This window comes from Cornus florida, unplaced genomic scaffold (genome assembly GCF_030987335.1).
Source record: "Cornus florida cultivar Cherokee Brave unplaced genomic scaffold, ASM3098733v1 CherokeeBrave_3.0.0_Hap2_Chr04, whole genome shotgun sequence".
Lineage (NCBI taxonomy): Eukaryota > Viridiplantae > Streptophyta > Magnoliopsida > Cornales > Cornaceae > Cornus > Cornus florida.
Genome location: NW_026775574.1, coordinates 6,708,275 through 6,734,002, shown reverse-complemented (window position 1 = coordinate 6,734,002; position 25,728 = coordinate 6,708,275). Strand labels below are relative to the sequence as shown.

The 25,728-nt window shown below is 34.8% G+C and overlaps 3 protein-coding genes across 5 annotated transcripts; all 3 read right to left on the bottom strand.

The window, feature by feature from the left end:
• Positions 1–214: 214 nt before the first annotated feature.
• On the bottom strand, positions 215–10,919 carry LOC132302614 (uncharacterized). Of its 3 annotated transcripts, none has more exons than XM_059799524.1 (9): positions 9,865–10,919; positions 9,339–9,700; positions 7,746–8,213; positions 6,354–6,541; positions 6,182–6,248; positions 5,941–6,066; positions 5,810–5,865; positions 843–941; positions 215–714 (listed from the first exon to the last, which is right to left on the bottom strand). In XM_059799524.1, the coding sequence occupies exons 1-3, from the start codon at positions 10,170–10,172 to the stop codon at positions 7,789–7,791; spliced, it is 1,095 nt and encodes a 364-aa protein (XP_059655507.1). In that variant the 5' UTR covers positions 10,173–10,919; the 3' UTR covers positions 215–714; positions 843–941; positions 5,810–5,865; positions 5,941–6,066; positions 6,182–6,248; positions 6,354–6,541; positions 7,746–7,788. The 3 variants fall into 3 exon arrangements, with proteins under 3 accessions (XP_059655507.1, XP_059655508.1, XP_059655506.1); XM_059799525.1 differs by having other exon boundaries at positions 215–703; positions 5,831–5,865; XM_059799523.1 differs by having other exon boundaries at positions 217–714; positions 5,831–5,865.
• A 496-nt stretch (positions 10,920–11,415) lies between these two features.
• LOC132302613 (caffeoylshikimate esterase) lies at positions 11,416–18,914 on the bottom strand. The gene is made up of 8 exons (XM_059799522.1): positions 18,536–18,914; positions 18,376–18,405; positions 17,768–17,897; positions 17,535–17,681; positions 17,126–17,256; positions 16,040–16,177; positions 11,973–12,071; positions 11,416–11,846 (listed from the first exon to the last, which is right to left on the bottom strand). Exons 1-8 carry the CDS (start codon positions 18,821–18,823, stop codon positions 11,628–11,630), a joined length of 1,182 nt encoding a protein of 393 aa, XP_059655505.1. The 5' UTR covers positions 18,824–18,914; the 3' UTR covers positions 11,416–11,627.
• A 4,582-nt stretch (positions 18,915–23,496) lies between these two features.
• LOC132302612 (uncharacterized) lies at positions 23,497–24,815 on the bottom strand. The gene has a single exon (XM_059799520.1). It carries the CDS (start codon positions 24,674–24,676, stop codon positions 23,732–23,734), a length of 945 nt encoding a protein of 314 aa, XP_059655503.1. The 5' UTR covers positions 24,677–24,815; the 3' UTR covers positions 23,497–23,731.
• Positions 24,816–25,728: the final 913 nt, after the last annotated feature.

The window sequence follows — 25,728 nt, the reverse complement described above, 5'->3', positions numbered from 1 at the left end:
TTGAAGCATACTACAGAGCAAAAGATTTTCCTCAAGGTGGTCCAATGGATAAAGAGGTAGATCAATCAGTATATATATATATTTCTTTTTCAAGAATGTTAAATTAGAATAAAAATTAGAGGTTTAAAGGCTCGAAACTAGACTCCCAAAGACAATGGGGAGCAACCCAATGCTGGTCTACCAAGGCGGCGTTCACAAATCAATCAGATTATACACATACAAATTTGTTAAATTTTAAATGATAGGTGGATTTGATCTTTAAGAGATAAAAACAAAATTGTGTCCATTCATGCCAGCACTGATGCATTTGGTGGCATAACAGACAACAAATAGGTCATGAACAGTAGGACAATATCAGTTTAGCAAGGTACATCATCATCTCAAATTTCACTGCTTAATATTAACGACTGAGACATCAATCTTCACAAAAACATATTACAGCAACAACTAAGTTGTGGAAGGCACAAAAATGAAGGGTTAAGTCCTACTTAAGGGAGCACCGAGAGTCGAGCCACATGGTAATGTCGTTCAGTACAGTAAATATTCTGTCATCAGGTTCCCCTTCAAGAATGCAGTGATAACCTTCTTCGTAGAGCTTTAAGGTCTTGTCCTTGCTGGAAGCCTTCTCACAAAGAAATTGGCTTACCAAAGGATCTGTCAATTTATCGGCAGCTCCATGGAGAATTAGCAATGGAGCTGCAACCTGCAATATCTCTGGAAATGTATACTTCTTTCAACATAACATGTAAATTTTGGCTGGTCTCAGTAAATATCAATGGAAGAGTGCTCCATATAGAGAATAACAATGGTTATTATGTCCACAAACACAAGTGTAAACTGACCTTCTCCACCTGTGATTCAATATCTTTCGTAGCCTTCACAAGCTCCAAAGCAGTCTTCAATCACGTTGGATGGTTGTAACAAATCACGTTGTCAGGAGCCTAAAAACAATGGAAGCAAAAGATAGTTTTCAACTTTTCATGAATCTCTACTCCAAAGAAGTAAACAAAATAAAATAAAAGATAATAGAAGTTCAAAAGGCAACTAGGAAGCTTTGTATTTTTTGAATATTTTATCATTTGTTTCATTCTATCAAAGTTTTGCACTCATCTGGGAGGAATCTACTTTGCATTGCCTGTAATATAGGTATGTCAAATTCATTTTTTGCTCATAATTCCGCCCGTGACCTCGGTCAATGTCCTGGCACTCTTATCAACCTTTCTCCCTGCTGTCTATATAATACAAAACTAAAAATCGAGCTTGGTAAATCTGGAAGGAATCCAAAGCTCATAATTGAATCAGCTTTTATTTCTTATCCAGACAATGGGATCAGAATTACGGTAGTGTTAATTTATGTGTACAAGCTTCGGAATCCATTTTGAGATTCTGGCACTTTTATATAGTATATGAATTTTGGCCCCAAGGGCTGTAGCCTAGTGGTAGTTCCGTACCTTTCAAAGCAGAAGGTCGAGGGTTCAAGTCCCCTAAGGGACAAAGTGGGGGTGTGAGTGAATTTCTTGTCAAGGTAAAGTGAAATAAAAACAATAAATAAAAATATATCGTATGAAATGTTCTGTAAGTAGATCATTCTATCATATATTGCTTAAATATGATTGCTCTAACCTCCTATTTCAGATCCTCGACAAGGAGTTGTTACAGTTAGGTTTCCAAATTTTACCATTGCACGAAGCAATGAACGCTTAGAACAACATCCATATCACGTGGGCATTTGTAACTTTTCTTTTCAAAATAGTATGTGTGCCTGCATCTTTTCCTCTCAAATGAAATTGTTCCATCACCATTCAACAACAATTCAAATTTTATTTCAGTTTATATACATAGAAACTAGGTTTGATATCTTGACCTTTATTTCTTAAATGATAAGTCATGGAATACCCTTTCGGGAATTTTATTGGCTCATCACATTTTGTAACTCAAATCAATTCGACTCACCAAGCCTTAATTCCAAGTAGTTGGCGTAGATTACGTGCATCCATCGTTGCCAATTGGCTCTGCCTTCTCAGTTTTCCCACATTCCAAATGTTGATCTTATATTAGCAAAAGTGATACTTATGTAGAACACATGGATGATAATTCAGAACCATAAAGATTTATAGGATTTCAACTTTGAAAATGAATTAATTTTTTGACATGTTTAAAGAATACTTCTAATACGAATTTAGAAAAAGCAGAATGCTGAGAACTTATAAATTGCACTGGACCAGAACTCTTTTAACAAAGAAGAAAGAAGTCGAAAGGTCCCTCTATCAGCTATCAGGGATCCACTAGATGACAAAGGTGAGTATTAGGTTCCAACTATTTCAGTTAGAGGTACTGATAATCCCACGCTGCAATGTGCACTAGTCTAATTTAGTCTCTCCCGTTCACTGTATGGAACAATAGTTGTGCTGTTTAATTTCCTTCTTTTCTAACTGTAAGTTAATATTATCTTAACGTCCAGGAATAACTTCAGTGTTTACACTGACTTAAAGCAGAAGCTCTATCTTCGACCAGTCTACACAGAATCTGAAAAGAAGATCCCAGACTCATCAGACAGAAGCTAAAGTTGGATTTCCTCCACAAGTACAAAACACAAACATTAATGACTTCTAACATCCTAAAATATTTTTAGGTAGGCCATTCGGGTTCAGTTCAACAACTATCCAAAAAGTTACAGAATACTCATCAAATAATTGAAATGTTGTTAGTAGTTGATTCTGAATACCTAACATATTGTTTATCAAATAGCCAATGGCGGAGCCAAGATTATTCTTTCACGTTCAGTCAATGACTGATTAGACTATATTTTTGTAAATCTATAAAATATAATGATATCATCAAACAACAAAACCCTAAATCACAAAATTAATCTAATGCAAATTTTAAACCAGGCATAAAGTCATAACATAAACACTGAAAGTAAACATAAAGAAACAAACTCTGGAAAGTAAAACGAAAGTAAAACAACAAATCATTAAACTAATTCAATAAATGAAATAATAAAAGGATTCAATAAAAAGAATTAACTTTTTATCCAACAATTAAAATATTAAATAAATATAAATCAGTTCAATGAACTTATTGTTTAGGGATAACTCTTCAAAGGAAAATGTTCACTAAAAGAAGTTGGACTCTCCAAGCAACACCAAAGGCCATCTCCTCCCCCTCCGTTCCCCGACTCTCTCTCTCTGTCTCTCTCATGCACAAATACAAACACACACATGCGATAGAGTATTGGAACGGTTGGTGAACCCTAATCGATTTTAAGCTTAATTTATTTTTCTGAATTTCTAGTTTCTAATATTGGATCTTGACTTCATAACTTTATTTTCTAAGTGTTAGCAGGATCAATTACAGAAAATCCCTAACCTCTTTCATATCAATGAAAAGGCCCCATCCTTTTAGATTTCTTTCAGGTCAACTAACTTTATTCGAGTCCATGAGGCTCCGCGCCGTAGTGAATGGTGAGATCCTTTTAGAAACTAAATAAAAGACTCAATGTAAAATTTGAAAATAATATTTCTCACAAATATAAAAAATAAAAAATAACAATAATAACAATTAACTAAAAGAAAAATGTTAATTGCTCCAAAAAGAACTTTTACAGGCCTAATAATGACTTTAGCCTCACTAAATGTAGAACTTGAATACAAAAATGGAAAATGCAGAGTCTAGATACAAACCCAAGGACCAACAGGCCTGTGGCCTAGCGGTACAAGGCTCTTACTTCCCAAAGGGAGGTCAGGGGTTCGAACCTCAGTTGAGGCAGTGTGTGTGAGTCCCCAACTAGGAAAAAAAAAAAAAAATAGATACAAACCCAAGGCCCATGTGTGTTTCAGTGACATATAGGTTCATGTGGTAAACAAAAAATATAACAAAGAAGCAAAAATCAACTCAACAAGACAATGGAAGAGACTATAAAAATCCACTTTCCGGCAACACCAAATGAAACGGACAAAAGATGTCAGTGCCAGTTTTAAGGTCAGACATTGATTAAATTTCAACCTCTTCAAAATTAAACAAAAATGTAGAAGGTTCTTTATTAAAACAGCCTGCAGAACACAACATTTGTCAACTTTCATGAAGCCACCGCTGCTTTTACATATTTGGCAACAAGCAGGACATGGACTTTCATAGACAAATCATCACATGATTTCCATACTTATTCAAAGGTCCATTTCACCTTTTTTAGAAGATTAAGGTATCAGTCATGGAAAGGAATATACTTTTTTTTTTTATAAGTAAAAAATATATTAGAAAAACGTTCAAAAGGGGAATGCATCCCTAATACACAAAAACGAAAGAGCAAAAGCCAAACCTACGGACCAACAGAGTCCAACAGAACAAAAAAATCATCAATCGAGGAGCAAGTGCTGCCTCTAACCAACAGAAAAGAGAGCGAAGAATAAGAGACTTAAGGTTTGCAAAAGACGATTCCTTTCCTACAAAATTTCTGTTATTTCTCTCTCTCCAAATACACTACCAAACACAGTGTGAGGCGACCTTCCAAAAATCACAAGCATGACCGGTAACAGGGCATCTTCTCCAAGCGTTAATTAATTGGAAAGAGTGCTTAAGCATTACCCACTGAACGCTGAAAATACTGAAAATGAGATTCCAACAATCAGATGCAACAGGACAATGCATAAGAAGATGGACCACGGACTCACCATCAGTTTTACAGAGACAGAACCAATTAACAATGGTATTACTTCTCTTACGCAGATTATCCAATGTTATAATTTTTCCCGAGGTAGCAGTCCAAACAAAGGAGGATATTCAATACAATGACAATTACAAAGTATGATATTCACTAATTCATTGTTCTATTTTTTTTATTTTTTTTTCGAGAGAGAAGGATTCAGACTAATTTTTGGCCGTTTTTGTTAGATTGAGTATATAGGTTTGTTGCAATTTCCTAGTAATTCATTCAATTTCTTTTGAATCTTTGTAATTCATTGAGCTTGTAAGTTTTTTGAGGCTGTTTTGAGCATCAATGGAGGTCCAAAGGTGGTTTGAAGATTATGGTCATCAATGGAGGTTTGAGGCGAGGTAGGGGATGAATTTTTTTTTATTTTTTTTTGAAAAGGAACAAAAATGGAGCAAAAGAAAGAGAGAGAAGGGTCACCACCTGACCATAGTCAGATAGTAGCGACCCCGCCTGACCAAAGGTAGACGACCATGGTCACTGTTTCCAGCAACTGTGGGTCGCCGTACCTCCATGCTCGAAAGCTCTCTGTTTTGTGCTGCACCAGACCCAGCGCTCATGTTAAAATATTATTTTGATAAAAAAAGAAGCTAAAATAATATTGTCCTTCATGGTCATTTCACAAAATAATTCTTTAAAAAATAATATGTAAAAGGGTAATTTGGACTGAACCTATTTGCACAAATTGAAACTTTAGGAGTATTTTCTCCACATGTGGGGTATGAGACGCACTGTAAACATACTATAGGAGTGTTTTCTGCACTTTGCCCTAAATAATATGAAGAACTCATGACCCTTCTAATGAGGGAGCCCAAGCGAAAGCATTCCTCTAATTATTGCATTATTTTTTTTTCCCCCAAAGTAGTATGTTAATTTAAAAGAGAGTTCATCAGAAGAGTCATGAGGTAGAAGATCATTAGGTTGTACACATAAAGAGGAGACAAAATACAAAGTTCTGAACTGGTCAAGACATTGAGATCTATACAACTTGTTGATACATAATGAGTTGCGGGATAAAGAAGAGATATTGCGAAACAAACCTATACACAAAAATATAGAAAACATATAAAAAGCTGCAGACCATAAATAAAAAACGCAAACCATGATTAGAAGAGCCAATACCCAGTCATGTTTCTCCATTTCTCTTTCAAATCAACCTGAACAAAATAACTTCTCATATTATTATACAGGAAAAAAATGATTTATTGAAGCAAACCATGCAAAATTTTTACCTCAGTCCGCTCTTCAAATATGTCAACATACGAATTTAGCATAGACAAAAAGATACAAAACGCTAGAGACTATGATTAGAGGAGTCAATAACGAGTCATGTTCCTCCACTTGTCTTTCAAATCAACCTGAACAAAATAACCTCTGTATTAGTACAATAAAAAACAAATGTTGAATCAAATATAGGGATTTCAATACCAAAAAAAAAAAAAACACAAATGTTAGAAACAGGGAATTCTATACCTCTGTCCTCTCTTCAAATTCATCAGGATAGGACTTTAAGATGATCGCCCAGTTTCCTACACCATACCTTCAAAAACAACATATACTCAAATGAGTGTCAAAATTAACATACTCAAAAAAAAAAATAAAAAATAACATTACTAGAATTTTTTTACAAAAGTAAGTCACATACTTCACCACACCAGTCCTCAATGTGTCTTCTTCTACTAGACTCCATTTCTTAGCTTTTCTCCTCTTCGATAATTTTGGCATTTCATACTTCTTCAAAGGAGAAACAATCCTTCTCTTTGGGCTGGGTAAGTGAACTCTATTCTGACCATCAGGTGACCCTTCAGATAAATTGTCAATAGAATCATCCCACTGCAAAAATAAAAAACTTGTGTGTTAATATATATTTATTTCCGATATTATATAAATTAACACAACTGCAACCTTTTAAAGGAGATAATATGCCCAGCAATCGCTACATCCTTGAAATTAAAGCTGATCCAACAAAATTCCCAGCCATGAAAGTGCAACACAACTATTTTCTATTTTCTATTTCTATTTTTATTTTTTGTGCACTGTGTCATAGGTTTAGTTCAAGCAGTTATTGTTGATTTTTTACCCAAGGGAAAATTCACCGGATTATCTTTTCATTCATAGATGTATGCAACATATTTCAATATAACTTCCTAAAAGTATTAGAAAATTGGAGACCATATCAGATCAGATGTCAAGTATCACCATGGGTACTTTAATTACCCTTTTGTAGGCTTTGTCCGCCATCAGGATGTTGTTTACACTTCATATTTTGGCAAGTTATATCTACTTATTACCTTTCGGAGAAAAAAAAATTCTACCTACTTATTACTAAAATCTTGAAATACACAATTTCATAATCATTGTTGCACAAATGGCCATGAGAAATATATAGCAGGCCTAATATTCGAGACAATCTACCAAATAAACCATAAACATCAGATAGAAAGGATCTTATCCACCAATATCAGCCTGTCCCTAATGACGTTGTCTTGATTAATAGCTACTACGGAGTACTACCTTTATATGTGGATACGTTAGTGTGTTGAGTCAAGTGAGTCCATACTAAATCTAATGCTAGCTGTCAGCTATTGTGACAGAGACATTTTGAAATTGAGTAAAGCTCATAACAAAGGTATCGAGAAATTGTAACATGGAGTTCTAAGCTATTATGTTGTTTTGAAAGGATGATAATGCGATAAGTAATGCTTAATGATTGAAAACACTGTCTTGTTACTTTCGATAAAGAACCATGCTAGTTACCATAAGGAATTCCCAAAATTTCCCCACGGTGGTTCTGATATTGGTAAGACGATATCGGTGTGACAATAATCGGGAAATAACTGTGTAAAAATGAGAAGTATGGTTACAGCATATGAGTAGACTAGATTCCATAACAAATTGAACATGTGGAAGGATGAAACATATGAGTAGACTAGATTCCAAAACAAAGGAAATTTCCCTCTCTTTCTCTCATAGATCCACTTACCATTAGACTTGAAACAAATTTAGAAGAAAAAGACCAAAAACAGGAAAACATTACCTCATAAGTGCAGGCAGTACCATTCCGTGCCATTAAGCTGGGCCTAGGCAACCTCATTCTGATGGCTGCAACACTGATTCCCAATGTTACCTTCATTGGCCTCAACAACTTCAGCACTCTTGTCAACAGAGGTATTCACAGCATGTACATCAAACTTATTCTGATTTTCTGCCATAGGCTCGTGGTTCATCTTTCCTCTTTGCATTATTATAGCTTCAGCAAGCTTTAATGCATCAGGAAGAGGGTCTTTCACCATAGCTTGTAGCTGCAAAGAACTGGATCTAAGCTCTTCTTGTATCTTATTAACCATAATGGTAGGGGGGCAGTCATATTTGTTGTATGTCGTCCCTGAGTCTGATTCCACATTATCAGTAATATGAACTCCTCTAGCTGTTTTCGAGATTGGTCCTCTACAGCATCGACCAGTGGGATTCTTGTGTTTATGAAGCGTGTTACGCTTCTGCATTTCTGAAAAGTGAACAAGAACCCTCAATTCAGAAATATAAATGCAAAACTCATAAATTCTAGAAAGAAGCCTGGTAAAATAAAACTCTACCAATAAAATAATCACAGGAGCACAATTACTGTGGCCACAATCTTGTTATGTAAAGACGTACAATTAACCATTATATGCCAGAAAATTGATTGCTTTGACATCATAACAGACTGACACGAGCATAAAACAGAAAAGCATGAACCTTCAAAGAACATGGCATTTTACTTTGCTTGCAATATATAATGATCAATGAAAGAGTAAAACCCACAGGTAACCAAATAATAAGACAGAGAAAGAGTCAGGGGTGGAGGGAGGGGTAGGCCAGCAGGGGCCATGGCCCCCCCAAAATTTTTATTAACTTTTATTAGTATTACCTAAAATGAAAAATAGTATAGATAAATACAAACTTGGCCTCCCATAATATTTTCTAACTATAATTGGTTTCTAACTTCCTATTAAAAATACACAACTTTCTTATACTTTTTCTCTTTTCTTAAACCTTTGAATATTATATCATACTAAGCCCAATTGCAATAATAGATAATATATTCACTTTACTTTAGGGTTAAAAGTTTTTAAAATTTTGGCTTCACTGTCGTACTGTCTGTTTTTTTGTGTTTGTTACGGAAGTTTGATAAAATAGAACAAGCTTCTTTAAATAACTACTCCCTCCGTCCCAAAATAGTTGGGCGTGAGTCACAGTTCCCAAAGCGCCCAACTATTTTGGGACAGAGGGAGTAATTGATTGATTAATTTCAAGTTAATTGGGTATACGATGGTCAAGCTACCAATCGATAATATATGAATTTTAGTCTCATAGATAATTATTTGGTTTTTTGTAGTAGTTATTTGGTCTTTTTGGTTAATTTTTGTACATAATATATCCAACAGATAATTGAAGTTCAAGAGATTCTTAAATATATAAATGACTATAACGAATTCAACCTAGGCCATAACACAGCCATACATAATGTTATGTGTGACTCAAATGAATTATTTATCAATAATCTTACAAGTTGATGGTGTAAAATGCAAACCCCTAAAACAGTTACAATTTTGAATAAATAAGTTTATATAAATGAGATTAGCTTTCTCACCTGCATCTGTCAAACTTGTCACTCTCTCCCAAACTTTGTTCATGCCCAGCACCTTCAGTGTTTCATAACCCATTGTTTGGGCAACCAGTTCAAGAAATGAAGGACCCATGCTTTCCCAGACTTCTGCGACATAAACTCGAACAGCCTCCACAGCATCGTTCCCTTCCTTCCTCTTTCGCAGATTTTCACGAACACTCACATCCCAAATTGCAGCTTCGAGCTTATCCCTCCAATTCCGAAGTTCATCCGACACAAACCCTATATTCTCCCATTTCTCTATCTCGCCGAACCTATCCCTCCAGATTCTCTTGACTGCATGAAAATAGTCCCACCCTTCGTCCTTGTTGCCGTCTGCGGAAATCCTAACATAAAAATACATTGTGTAAGAATCCACAATTTCCACTTTTTCTTTATTTCAGTGAAGTAAAAAAGAAAGTAAATAAAAAAAGGAAGAAAGTATAATAAGAAATAGCACTTTGATTTTATATAATATAAAAATGGAAAAAGGGCCCGGCTAGGTACTGACCAGGCCAGGTCGAGAAACCTCGCCGTGCAGTCCACCGCCACCGCGCAGTATGCAGCTTTCATGGCCTCTGAAGCCGCAATTCCCTCTTCGTAGTCCAGCTGTTCGATGAGTTCGAGCAATTCGAGAACTTTTTCCGAGACCGAAACGCTTTTGATCTCCGACTCGATCCTTCGCACAAGGATTGTCTTCTTCAAACTCGGATGGTCGTTGGACAGAGGAAGGGCTCCAACGAGAGTATTCAGTAAGCAATCGCCGATGGACTGCCGAAAGAGGAATTCGAGAACCCAACGAGCGATGTCGATGTCCATTGTCGATTCAGCGGCTGAAGCTTGCGCACTGGAGCTTGCGAACAGCGGCTGGAGCTTGCGAACGGCGAGCCCGAACTGGAACAGCGGGCGACGGAAACTGAAAGATATGGGTTTTGATTTTTTGAACAATCTGAAATGATATGCTGATATGGGTTTTGATTTTTTGAACAATTTGAAATGTAGATTTTGAAGTTTGTAGTTGCAAAGACAGAGAGAGGGCAAGTTCAGAGTTGAGAACGAGAATAGAGATGGAGGCGATTTGGGAGGCTGATCTGATTCTTGTAGGTTTTGTAGTTTGCAGTTGCAGAGACAGAGAGAGGGCAAGTTCAGAGTTGAGACCTTACTCTATTGATTAATTAAGATCGAAAAAAAAAAAAAAAAGAAAAAAAAGAAAAAAAAGAAGAAGAAAAGAAAAAAGATTGATTAATTTATAACCTTAGCTTAATCTCCTGCCTTGCTTAACTTAATTAATCTCTTTTTTTTTTTTTCATAATTTTTCCTACAAAACATCAAAATCACCTATCACTCCTCATTTTTCTTTCCCTTTCTTATTTGAGTTCAAGTAAAGAGTTACTTATGTGGGGTTATTCTTGTCAAAAACCCCACGTGTGTATATATCACACACACACACACACACACGAGAATTTACAGTTTTTAAATTTTAAACTTACCTTGTTAAAAGAATTTACAAAATAGTTTCTGAAAAACAAAAACTAATAAAACTACTTGGTTGTATGATATTTTGAAAATAGTTTTATAAACTAAGAAAATTCATCAAGAATGATTTTATTCAACAAACAAAATTAAAAACAATCAAGTTGTTCATTTTCCCAGTGGGAAGGAATTTGAAAAATACATGCTAACTCTACATTGTAAAGCAAACTTAGCTAATGTGTGATCATAATCATTCATTTCCCATAGAAAAATTATACAGTCAAGGAATCAGAAACTCCAAAACACAAATATTAAGAAGTACATGACCCGAGTATCACATATCATTGTTTTCTAGTTACAAGTTCTTAGTTCACAATTAAAAGAATTTCATTGTTATCTTTGTTCATGCAAAACATTTCTTAGTTGACATATCATTTTTTATGAATGAAAACATAAATATGACAGAGGGTAACATCTTATCCTGTCACAAGAAATTGGGAGGGCTGTATGGCATTGATCATCATCAAGTTCTCACCTTCTACGTAAAATGGGGGAGGGTTCAAGTGCCCATTGGAGGAAAATGGATGTGTGAGTTTAAAATAAGAAAAAAAAAAAAAAAAATTATCTAATAATTCAGAGAAGGAAAAAGGTACACATAAGATACAACACTAAAAGAAGAAAGTTTCTATCATGTTTCTATTGGAGACTTCTAAACTAAAATGAACTGACTGAGACATCAATCTTCACAAAACATATTACAACAACTAATTTGAGGAAGGCACAAAAATGCAGGGTTAAGTCCTACTTAAGGGAGCACCGAGAGTCGAGCCACGTGGTAATGTCGTTCAGTACATTAAATATTCTGTCATCAGGTTCCCCTTCAAGAATGCAGTGATAACCTTCTTCGTAGAGCTTTAAGGTCTTGTCCTTGCTGGAAGCCTTCTCATAAAGAAATTGGCTTACCAAAGGATCTGTCAATTTATCGGCAGCTCCATGGAGAATTAGCAATGGAGCTGAAACCTGCAATATCTCTGGAAATGTTTACTTCTTTCAACATAACATGTAAATATTTGGCTGGTTTCAGTAAATATCAATGGAAGAGAATAACAATGGTTATTATGTCCACAAACACAAGTGTGAACTGACCTTCTCCACCTGTGATTCAATATCTTTCGTAGCCTTCAAAAGCTCCACAGCAGTCTTCAATCGCGTTGGATCGTTGTAACAAATCACGTTGTAAGGAGCCTAAAAACAATGGAAGCAAAAGATAGTGATAGTTTTCAACTTTTCATGAATCTCTACTCCAAAGAAGTAAACAAAATAAAATAAAAGATACTAGAAGTTCAAAAGGCAACTAGGAAGCTTGTATTTATTGAACATTTTATCATTTGTTTCATTCTATCGAAGTTTTGCACTCATCTGGGAGGAATCTACTTTGCATTGCCGTAACATTGGTCTGTCAAATTCATTTTTTTTGCTCATAATTCCGCCCATGACCTCGGTCAATGTCCTGGCACTCTTATCAACCTTTCTTCCTGCTGTCTAAATTATACAAAACTAAAAATCGAGCTTGGTAAATCTGGAAGGAATCCAAAGCTCATAATTGAATCGGCTTTTATTGCTTATCCAGACAATGGGATCAAGATTACGATAGTGTTAGATTTATGTGTACAAGCTTCGGAATCCTTTTTGAGATTCTGGCACTTTTATATAGTATATGAATTTTGGCCCCAAGGGCTGTAGCCTAGTGGTAGTTCTGTACCTTTCAAAGCAGAAGGTCGAGGGTTCAAGTCCCCTAAGGGACAAAGTGGGGGTGTGAGTGAGTTTCTTGGCAAGATAAAATAAAATAAAAACAATAAATAAATATATATAGTATGAAATGTTCTGTAAGTAGATCATTCTGTCATATATTTGCTTAAATCTGATTGCTCTAACCTCCTATTTCAGATCCTTGGGAAGGAGTTAGTGGACAGACAGATCAGATCTGTACTTGTGTACTTGGCTACTGGCTATGATGTAATAATATTAAAAAGTTAGATTAGTCAACTATAGGCCATGAGGGCCAGGAACAGTCCAAATGTTATGTATCATATCTGATCATAGAGTTGTTACAGTTAGCTTTCCAAATTTTTACCATTGCACAAAGCAATGACCCTTTAGAACAACATCCATATCACCTGGACATTTGTAACTTCTCTTTACAAAATAGTATGTGTGCGCCTGCATCTTTTCCTCTCAAATGAAATTGTTCCATCTCCATTCAACAACAATTCAAATTTTATTTCAGTTTAAATACATAGAAACTAGGTTTGATATCTTGACCTTTATTTCTTAAATGATAAGTTATAGAATACCCTATCGGGAATTTTATTGGCTCATCACATTTTGTAACTCAAATCAATTCGACTCACCAAGCCTTAATTCCAAGTAGTTGGGGTAGATTACGTGCATCCATTGTTGCCAATTGGCTCTGCCTTCTCAGTTTTCCCACATTCCAAATGTTGATCTTATATTTGCAAAAGTGTTACTTATGTAGAACACATGGATGGTAATTCAGAACCATAAAGATTTAAAGGATTTCGATCAACTTTGAAAATGAATTAATTTTTTGACATATTTAAAGAATACTTTTAATACGGATTTAGCAACAGCAGAATGCCGAGAACCTATAAATTGCACTGGACCAGAACTCTTTTAACAAAGAAGAAAGAAGTCGAAAGGTCCCTCTATCAGCTATCAGGGATCCACTAGATGACAAATGTGAGTATTAGGTTCCAACTATTTCAGTTAGAGGTACTGATAATCCCACGCTGCAATGTGCACTAGTCTAATTTAGTCTCTCCCGTTCACACTGTATGGAACAATAGTTGTGCTGTTTAATTTCCTTCTTTTCTAACTGTAAGTTAATATTATCTTCAGTGTTTACACTGACTTGAAGCAGAAGCTCTATCTTCGACCAGTCTACACAGAATCTGAAAAGAAGATCCCAGACTCATCATACAGAAGCTAAAGTTGGATTTCCTCCACAAGTACAAAACACAAACATTAATGACTTATAACATCCTAACATATTTTTAGGTAGGCCATTCAGGTTCAGTTCAACAACTATCCAAAAAGTTACATAATACTCATCAAATAATTGAAATGTTGTTAGTAGTTGATTCTGAATACCTAACATATTGTTTTTCAAATAGTCAATGGTGGAGCCAAGATTGTTCTTTCACAGTTCAGTCAATGACTGGTTAGACTATATTTTTGTAAATCTATAAAATATAATGATATCATCAAACAACAAAACCCTAAATCACAAAATTAATCTAATGCAAATTTTAAACCAGGCATAGAAATCATAACATAAACACACTGAAAGTAAACATAAAGAAACAAACTCTGGAAAGTAAAACAACAAATCATTAAACTAATTCAATAAATGAAATAATAAAATGATTCAATAAAAAGAATAACTTTTTATCCAACAATTAAAAAATTAAATAAAAATAAATCAGTTCAATGAACTTATGTTTAGGGACAACTCTTCAACGAAAAATGTTCACTAAAAGAAGTTGGACTCTCCAAGCAACACCAGAGGCCCTCTCCTCCCTCTCCATTCCCTGACTCTCTCTCTCTCTATCTCACGCACACACACAAACACACACACACATTAGAGTATTGGAACGGTTGGTGAGCCCTAATCAATTTTAAGCTTAATTTATTTTTCTGAATTTCTAGTTTCTAATATTGGATCTTGACTTCATAATTTATTTTCCAAGGGTTAGCAGGATCAATTACAGAAAACCCCTAACCTCTTTCATATCAATGAAAAGGCCCCATCCTTTTAGATTTTCTTTCAGGTCAACTAACTTTATTTGAGTCCATGAGGCTCCACGCCGTAGTGAGTGGTGAGATCCTTTAGAAACTAAATAAAAGACTCAATGTAAAATTTGAAAATAATATTTCTCACAAATGTAAAAAATAAAAAAATAATAATAATAACAATTAACTAAAAGAATCAATGTTAATTGCTCCAAAAAGAACTTTTACAGGCCTAATAATGACTTTAGCCTCACTAAATGTACAACTTGAATACAAAAATGGAAAATGCAGAGTCTTGATACAAACCCAAGGCCCATGTGTGTTTTGGTGACATATAGGTTCATGTGTTAAACAAAAAATATAAATGAAAGTACCTACATGTGTGTGTGTGTGTGTATTGTAATGAGCCACTCAGGATGGAATACCTGCATGGTTGGACTTATTAAGGATTGCGGTGGAATTTCATGAATTATATCAGCTTGTTGGGGAGTGAGGTTGTTACATGACTGGGAGATGGAATTGTTGTGGTCTCTACTAGAATGCTGTGCGGTGTGAGGGGAGACACGTGATGTGATAAGGTGGAGGAATCTAAAGAATATCAAGTACTCAAGTACTTTCCAAGGTTACCTACAAGAACTCACCAGGAGAAGGCTGTTCTGCCTTAACCTGGAAAGGTATTTGGGTAAACAAGGTCCTTGTGGAAGTGACCTTTTTCATTTGTTCGGCAATATTGGAAGTCATATTTACAACTTATTAAGCGTTTTTGACCTTATCCTCCAATCCTCCAACAAGTTGCCTACTCTCATTGGCACGATCCAGTCAACCCCAAATAAAGACAAAGAAGCTTGCACAAATCCTAAGCAGCCCCACAATGTAATAGCAAATTATTAGCATTCTTTATTTACTTATCAAATATATATGTCTGTATTTATATATATCTCATAAGTACTTGCGTACAACCTTATTTTTCTCATATATATTGGTATCTCATAAAAACTCTAGGACAATCTTATTTCATAGCATCCTAAAATACTTTACCGAGGCTTGAAGTCCTAACCTCTAATGCAAGTCAAATGGGGAACTCCGCCAGTGGCAATAGGTGACAAGTCCCTTAATGGAAGGAAAAAATTTGAAGCATAGTCACTGTCTATTCCAAGCTAGCCCATTATTGACAAAACCAACTGGCAGGCACCTTCATGTTTTGCACTTCCTTTATTTACTGTTTAAGGTTTACGGTTTTAACAATCCATTCTCTTAAAAGATCTAGCACAACATAGGCCCATCATGCCACGAAATGTCAAAGCAACTTTTCATAACAATTGAGTGAAGCACCAGTTTTACTTGCAATCATAAGTGATATATAATTGTATTCACATCAAGAGAGAAGATAAAGAACAAACCATTTCTCTTTTCTTTAGCACTCTGAATGCCAGCTCCGCTAGATCTTTCTGGGGGACAAGTTTTGCTTTCGGAATTACTCTAGACAAAAGAGTTATGACCTTTACAACTGCTTCCGGAGGTGTCACGTCCTCTGCAATCTTGGCAGCAACTCAATGTCAGCACATTCTTGTTTAAGACAAACAGTTTATCATCGCCATAAAAAGTTTGACCGTGCAATTTCGTGATAACACGTGATGTGATCAGATCAAGACAGAAAAACAGGTCATGATTAAAGATGAGGAAGCACACTATATAACATCATTCAACAACAAACGTATAGATCAGTGAACATTATGAAAGACAGTACTTATTTGTTCCCCATGATCGGTAAATTCTCTCGCAGGGTGTCCAAACCAATAATTAAAAGAAATAAAAAAAAATCGGAAGGGTAAGCAATACATTATCAGCTTGTCATTGCTACTGAAATGATTAAGACCTATGACACCAAACTTCAAAAAAGAAGTGAAATTACCATTGGTTTAAAATATCATACTAAATTAGAAGCCCTTATTGCAACAATAAGTAGGTAGTGTTAAAACTTTTCAAAATGTTAGCTTTCCAAGGACAAGCAGAACGAAGAAGGAAATGGATTGACAACTCCAAAAGACCTTAAGAGTTTATACATATCTGTCCTATGTACATTGGAATGGAAAAAGAAAACTGTTTGACTCTAGTGAGCCCCAACTTTACCAAAGATAGGAATGCATCAATTTCAAGGGTTGAAAATCTCATAATTCATAACTGTTTAACTCCAGTGAGCCCAAACTATATCAAAGATTGGAATGCATCAAATTTCAAAGTAATAGAGAATAAATATATCATCATATTCATTCAAATTTCAGAACATTTGACCAGGAATGAGCTGAAACTTGAAATTTTCAGGAATTTCTAGATTGGCTGGGAATTGAAACACATTGGCCCGTATAATCTCATCAGAACACAAAACCTTTGAAATGTTCCTCACTAAATTTCAATAAGTTGAACAGTTTAAATTATAATGCATCATATAATAAAACATCAATCAGTATGAGCAAAGATGGTCTTACTTTACACATTGGAGCTACAAGTATTACTCCATCCCATTCACGTGGTTCCTTTAGATGAACTTTTAGGGTAACTGCTCCTCCCATCGACTGTCCCAATATAAAGTGCGGCAACCCTCTCACTTCTGGCCTTCCTGCCAATCACACTAGAAACATTTAGCGGCAGATTGTACACTAAATTGACAAGTTCAACCTATATAACATTAACAATGAAATATTACAAGAAGGAAAATAAAATTCGTCAATTTGGTGTCATTTCAAATGCTCATTGTGAATGAATTGGCAGAGTACATCAAAATTTTACAAGAATGAAGGTCAGTTTTCTGGAGATGAAAAGGGAAACTGACCGGCCTATCCATTCAAGATGAAGTTGCGATACATAATGATTGAGATATTATGATAAAAGGCTGACCTTTGATTTTTGTATATTGTTCAATTACATTGTCAACTATGTAATCAAAGTTGGGAATGTAGCCATGCAATCCTTCAGAAAGACCGAAACCTGGGTGATCAATACCATAAACACCATACCCGGAAGCAGCAATTTGTTTGGCAATACCTGAAACTCCGAATTCTTAATACATCACACATGGTTCTCCCACTTGTTGTCAAGTACAACATTTTGAAAAAGATGTAATCACAAACCTTCAAAGAAGAAAGTGCAAGTATCACCATATCCATGACAAAAACACACAGCACCCTTGATTCGATCACCAGCTTTCGGCAACCAACTTTTACAGAAAATTTCCACACCCTTTGAATTTCTTTCATACCACTAAGAAATCCATGAAGACAATTATCAGATTTTTGACAATTCAAGTAAATTAATTGTAAAATGTAGCTCTAGTTGGTTGCTAAGAAAAGAAAGGAAAATTAGCACAAACTTGACATTTTCTCAGCAATCAAGGAATTTTCACCACTCAGTATCTTTTTGAATATCAAGGTTCTAGAAAATTTACTGCTCTCTCATCCAAGCCAACTTTAAATTGGAAACTTACTATAATTTTTTGTTGAAAAAAAATTTGATTTTGTTGCTCAGGTAACCACTTCTAATCAACTACATGGCATGCATGACAAGCATTAGAGGACAAGAAAATTCAATAATGAGGTTGACAACCCATAAGTCCTCCAGAAAAAAGTTATTGAGGGGTATAAAAATCAGATGTAAGTTGTTTCCAACTCATATATAATTATATACATAAATATATGTTATATATACACATATATAAATTACAAGAAGCAGCATAGCTTACCTCCTCTGTTCTGATCCCAGGAGGAGCCATCTACCCCAACAATTCACAGAAACAAAAACACATGAAAATTAAAAATCAGTAACTCAAGAAGTATAATAATGTTGGTGGGTTTTTTTTTTTTAAATAGTAAAAGCAACAGTGAAAATTACACTTGACCAACCTTAAACAAGCAGTGATCAAGCTGCTGTTGAATTTCAGTGAAAGCCAATCGAACCCTTCTGCGAGCTGGCGCGAAATCCAAGTTCTGAGACGCGATCGCATTCAACTCATCGCTCACGCCTTCGATTCTCGACTTTTTGTGGGCGGTGATCGCTAGGTGGGTTCTTGGGAGCGAAACATTCGGTCTTGTTCTGAGGTTTCGCCGGAGAATGGTGTGTGCGTCACATTTCCGGCGAAACAAAGAGAGCTCTGATGGTCGGAATGATCTTGATGTCATAGAAAGCTCCATCACTTTTAGGCTTTTTACGTCTCAGTGAAAGGATAGTACAGAGAGTGGTCTCCACAACCACAATAAAAAAGAAGAGACTGTGAAACATAAAGCATCAAATGCTTAACCCACTATAAAAGAAGACATGTGCACACCGTCACCAACAATTTCCAATAGCGCTGGTCAGATATGGTCAAAAGTACATAAAATTGATTATTCACACCTAAAAAACGTGCACCAAGTTTTAACACAAATGTTGTAAGAACAAAAAATTTTGTATATTTAACCAAAAAAAAATTTTGGTGTTAAAGAAGTGATATTTAAACCTAAAATTCCACCGAAGAAGCTAGTACAGAAATTTCTATCCCTTGATAAAGTTTTCTAATGAATTATAGAATCAGAAAAACTAGGTCATAAGAACTTAAACCACTTGCGTTGCTTAAACCTACAACTCTAATGAAGAAGTCTAGTCAAATAATTTTTATCAATCACAAAAAGAAGTCGGTTTCATTAGATTTCTTCAATAAAAATTCCTTTTTTTCTCATATTTAGTTCTTATTCCTCCCCTCAAGTCATGGCTCTAGCATATTCGAACTCGAGTAGAGGAATAGGAATTGGATAGGAAAATAGAGGATTCTAACATAAAGACATCTAATAAAATTAGATTTAATTTATCATCCAGTGAATAATCTATTATTAGGAATGTTAACAAAGTGGGTTCGGAACGGGACGCCTCTTTCCCAAACTCGTTCCACCAAAAAAAATATTTTCTCAAACCCAATTCTAGGCACCTGCATCGCCGGCCGATATACATATTTTTTAAGAAAAAACAATTCAGACTTAATAAATGCAAGATAAATTTTGTAATTTTTTTTGGTAGTATAAAAGAAATATTTAATAATCATAATAACAAAAATGTTATTAAAATTTAAAATTATCATTAAAAAAATATAAAGGAAAAATACAAATTTTAACTAATAAAATAATATTTATTTATATATTAATTATTAATCAGCGCGATTCAAAACTTTGAAGATTTTAAGCTGTCTTTTTAAATCCGGTCCCTAACATCCCAAATATGTCCCATTAAGGATAGAATGTCAGGGGTTAAATTGACGTCCCCTACCTGACCTCTATAACTTTTTTTATTATATTCATTTTATTAAGGGGTAGAAAGTCTCCCAACTAGGCTTCTTGGTTAAAGTTTTAGCTTTAAATAGTAATTTTCCTTCATTTCGCATAAGGGAAAGGAAAAAAAAAAAAAAAAGGTGATTTGAATGTAAAACAAAGATAATTTTTTCAACCCACTGTGGATATAGTTAATCGTACTCGTTGGACTTTGGAGCTTAACAAGTTTAAGGTATGAGGTTCGAGTCCCGTTACGAATTCTTTGTAGCTAACTTCTGTTGTTTTTGCAATAACTTACCCGACCCGGATAGGGAGGCGCCCTTTCGAATCCTCAGAGATTAATCAAATTGTTGAGGGTCCTAATAATTTCTGCCTGTTAACAAAATAATAATAATAGTAATATTCTCATGAATTTCAGTGAGATGGACGTTTTAACAGAATTTGCACCTACAATTCATTGGATCATGACACTAATACAATGACAGACATTCTTTTGATTTAATAGTTGGAAGGCATGAGCAATTTGAGACTATCTCATTGTAATTTTTCCTATTATAAGTATTTGAGGAGCTAACTTTTTTGTTTTTCTCGAAAGAGCCCCATAGATTTGAATTAAATATTTTGCATGCCCTTGTCTCATATATTAAAAAAATGAGTTCATGGGACACAAGCAATTTATTATTTCCTTTTCACTTTCACTAAAACCACATGGGATTAAAATATAATGATTAGAGATCCGATCATAATATAATTTGAAAACCTATGCATGTGAATTGAATTGATGTAGTTAAAAATTGGTATTCCTATGATTTTAAAAAGTGCCAAAATGTTAAGTTTAAAAGTAATGTAAGTATCAGTTATTTAATTCGAAATTAGAAAAAAAATAATTAAAAAAATATATATCAATTTGATATTTCCAAACGCAACAAATACAGTTCGCACCTACACCAGACCAAATTAAGCAATGTCCACTTTTTTGAAATTTGGGTTTTTTGAAAGGATTGTTGTTTATGGGCTCACTTCATAATTGGTTTAGATTAGTGAAAAGTCTACAAAGGCCAAGTTGAAGACATGTTCAAGTTGTTTAAGAGCGGGCTCAATCCACTTTTGAGATTCAAAGACATATTTTCTTATTTATATTTATTTATTATATTTTATGTATGTTCATTATCTTTTATGAATTTTCTTGTCAATAAACAAATACAAAACTTCTCCAAGTAAAGAACAAAAAACTTTTAACACATCTCCAAGAGTCAAGTTCAACAACTTGGTTTGTTTGATAAATAAATCTTAAAAATGAGCTTAATTTATAGATTAATTATTAATCGGGGTGGTTTCTATTTTCCTTCCACACCTCTTATTTCTTTCCTACCAAACGGAGCATAAGAGGAAACATGGAAGAACTTTTTTCCTTTGAATTCACTAAATTAAAATTAAAGACAATGTTTTCTTTCTTTTTTTATTTTTTATTTATTTCCACAATTTCACTTTGAATAATCACGACTTTCACAGTGTAAACACCAAAAAAAATACTTTTAATTATGTTAGCAGTATGAAACTGGTATCTTAAACTTGAAAAACGTTTATTGGTGCAATAGAACTCTCTCCAATTTCAATTCAAAAATGTTGACTCCATGTTTTCAAGCACAATGTTGAATTTTTTTTCTTAAGAAATTTCATGATTTCAATTTTGTGAGTATTAGATTATTATATCATAGTTTGTGGCAAATATGATTTTTGAGGGCAACTATCAAAGCCTAAAAGTCCTGAAATTAGATTTATTAGTCAAACTTAATGGTTACTACTTACATTTTTTACAGCAAAATCAAACAACCATACAAGTTATCTTGTTCATTTCTCAACCTCCTTAGGTGTAACAACTAAACTTATTGCTCTGGCAAAACAAATTGTATATTTACATAGTCCTAACTTACAAGTGAGCAAAGTCTTATAGACAAAAAATTTATTATATAGTTCGGAATTACATGATTTCAGTCAACCATAATTCGACCTGTAAGTAAAAAATTGAATTAAAGTTATCATATTTATTTGTATATCGACTTGTGATTTGCTGGGACCATACAATAATTTCTAAACTTTTATTGCACGAGACATCATTATATGATCTACTATATGATTCCTCCTGATGACAATTTGATACGCAAATAAACGTGTTAATTTTATACATTCAAATCAATATTAATTCTTCTCAACCACTATTTTTTTCACAAAACCACGTAATAATTGTATATGATTTGGATCCATCACAATTTGTCCCACCAATCACGATCTGAGAGTTACAATTTTTTTATGCATTCAAAGTGACATTAATTTCTCTCAACGGACTATATAATGTCACTCTCTAGATGCAACTAGCAAAGAGCACATGGGACCGAGGCAGCTTTTAGAAGTGAGTTTTTAACGAACGTGATACCAAAAATTAATATTATACCGTTTGTATTTATTTACTTTAGCATTGATGTTTGTTCAGTTTGACAAATTTTGTTGACCATGAAGCTAATTGTGCGTGTGAGTAATGAAGACAACGTCAAAAACGTGACATATTATTAAAAACATGTACACAAATAATCGATTGCTTAAAGTAACCATAGAGCTTTTTCAATTTCGTCTGCAATCACATCTTCTTTTCACACTCAACAATGCCAAAATGATTTTCATATTTAGTGTTCATGATGGATTTGATCAGAAAGTATTTTGAGGGGAAAAAAAAAATCTCTCCCAATTTGATACAAGTTAGTACTTGGTTACTAGTACTAAATTGTACTTTTTTCTTTTTCTTTTCTTTTTTTTTTTCTTTCTTTTTTTTTTTTCTTTTTTTTCAAATCTTCATTTTTCATATATCAAAACAAATTGACATTTATATGAATTTCTTTTAATTGAGAATGACTTCTGAAATTACAATTTATATTACTGTCTTTTTTTTTCGGAAGTATCACATTCGAGTACCCTCAAATATTGTATATATGTGTTTTTTTTTTTTTCAAATGGAGAGCCGAAGAATGAATCTACTCACTAATAACTTAGGACTCTCATATGATTTTTATAAATATAATTATATTTATTGATAATAAAAAATAAACTCACTTCTTTGCCCCTATAAAACTTTCTTAAATTTTAAACTTTGGAATGTTTGTAATCATTTTTTTTTTTTTTAATCTCGAGAAAAAATACTTGAAATAAAATTTTATTACGACAAATTATTAGAGATAGTCCAAGTCCATGATTATTTGGTGGACCAAAGACTTCTGAATTTAATTGGTCTATGAGCCTAAACCATTTAATAATTTATTTGACGCATACATACTACAGCCCCACCAAAAACACGTTCATCATTTAAGTCTTCACATTATTTTTTGAATCTCTAAACAGTTGTACCGAGAATTTGCTAGAGACAAGTCTTAAGTTTACCAGGGAGGCCTAGTGGTATCATATACCTCCCAAAGTAGATGGATGGTGGGACTTAAATGCTTTTATTATTACCAATGAAAAAAACAAATGAAAAAAAAATATCAAAAATCTAAACAAATCAAACCTAATCAAGCTAATTGGATGGTAATCTTATCATTTTCCGAACCGAAATACAATACAAGCAATAAATATAAATGATCATACAATTAATCAACAAATATTTACAATGTTAATTTCATACAAAAATAAAAATAAAAATTATTTTGATACACCTTTTTTGGGACTGTTTTGCCCCCTTCTAGAATCTAGACCGGATAACAGTCAATAGACTTCACCGAGTGAAAGATAGCGTGTCAAGTGACTCACACCCATTCACCGTGAATTGTCAGCGAACTCATTTGCGACAATAGCGCCGTCAGCATCCCACCAGATATCTCCGTCAGATTCCGTTAAATTCTCTAACGGCGTCTTCACATTTCTCATGTCACCAACCGTTAACGCACCGGTGACGTCGTCCCTGACGTACACCTTCTCGACGCCGCCGGAATTGATACCCACGGCCTTCCCATGCGGCTGCCTCCACTCAGCGGTTACCGTCGGAATCTGACGCCCGACCCTCGTGTCATACAGCCCCACTGTCACATTGCTGCTGTTATTCACCTCCGCCGATAAGATCGCGGATGACGATAACACCGAGAACGCAGGAATCTGAGATCTCCCGCCGAAAAAGGAGCCAACTTTCCGATCTTTGTTCAAGTCCCAAACAGAAATCGCACTGCCAGAACAATCTTCAAGATCTAACCCCAAACCAAAGCTGTCCCACAACTTCACAACGCTCCTGCCGGCGGCGAAGTCCGACCACGAGAATCGTCGCCGGAGCTTTAAATTACAGTTTTGCCACCGGGAATCGCAAAAAGAGCTCGAACCCGCGACAGAGAAATCTTCATCGCCGGGCTGTTGATCCTCCTCCTCAAACGACGCCGTGGACTCGTCTTCGTCTTCTTCTCCGTCGTCGGACGAGACCGACGAGACCGAGTCGATGTCGCTGAAGTCGTCGTCGAAGCCGTCTTCGTTGAGGTGCTGAAGAAGAGGCTCCGAAGAAGAAATAAAAACAATTCTACTGAATCGAACAATCAACAGCTTGATTGTGTTGATCACGCCGGTGAAAGCAGCGACCAATGCAAAAACCAGAGCACCCCATTTCCAGAAACTGTGAGCTTGAGCCACTTTTCCGATACCCGAAAGAAAAGATGGGTTTTGCAGACATTTCATGCCTGCTTGAAAATCACTAATCATGTTTATTTCCGGAATCTCCATTAAAAAAAACTTCAGAAAAGTTCGTAAAATCGGAATCGCAGAATCGAATCGAGCGAACTTATAAATGAATTGGAAGTGAGGATTGATGGATGCAGAGAGAGAGTGAACGGAGAGGTTTGGAAAGGAGAGGGGGGTGGGGTTTATAACGATGGTGGGAGGATAATAAAATAAGAATAAATTGGGAGGTTATCTGATGTGGCGGATGTTGATTGGGGAAAAGATAGAGATTAAAGGAACACGTCAGAAAAGGTTGCAAAGTGTTAGAGGAGGAAGAGATTGTGACGGCTGAGTCAGCGAAACATGGTGGTGTCATTGATGACTCAGCAGCTGTGACGGAGTAGACTCGATCCGTTAAATCTTTTTTATTTTTTCGTAGTCGTGACTCGTGATTCACGAAGTTGCTTGGAATATGTGGTGGGTCTGACGATGGGTGGTTAGACCATTGACACGCGGTGACGGTTTGTTGCTTTGATTTTTTCTAGGCGTTTCTGATGAATTCTTTTGTGGTAGATGGTCCCCATTAAGCAACATAGAGAGGATGACCGACCATTAGAGAATTTAATTTTACCACGTTTCTTTTGATTGTTACACATTTTATTCTCTTTTCTAGAGTGGACCAATTTAGTTTTTACAAATAATCATCACTTTAATTGTTTGAATTTTTCATTAGGAAAAAAAAAATGAATTTATGCCAAGTAAATGAAAATGTTTTTCCCTAGCCAACATTTTTTTTTAGTGCACCGGATGCAATGGTTGGATTTAATAAATAGTAGGGATAAATTCAATTGGGACGGAACCAGAATATTAGGTGCCCCTGGCATGGAGCGTAATAGAAAAATTTAATAATAAAAACAAATTCAGTGTACTAGCGTTTGAAGAAGTTGTTTTCGATTTTGAATTCATGATTTCTATGTTATAATAGAGCGAACACATTCGGTGTATATTTAATTATAAATTAGACAATAATTAATGTCAAATTGTTAACTTGTGATTATTTTTGTTTTGTACTTTTGTTTAGATCAAACAGAAGTAATGTTTCTAACTTTAAAATG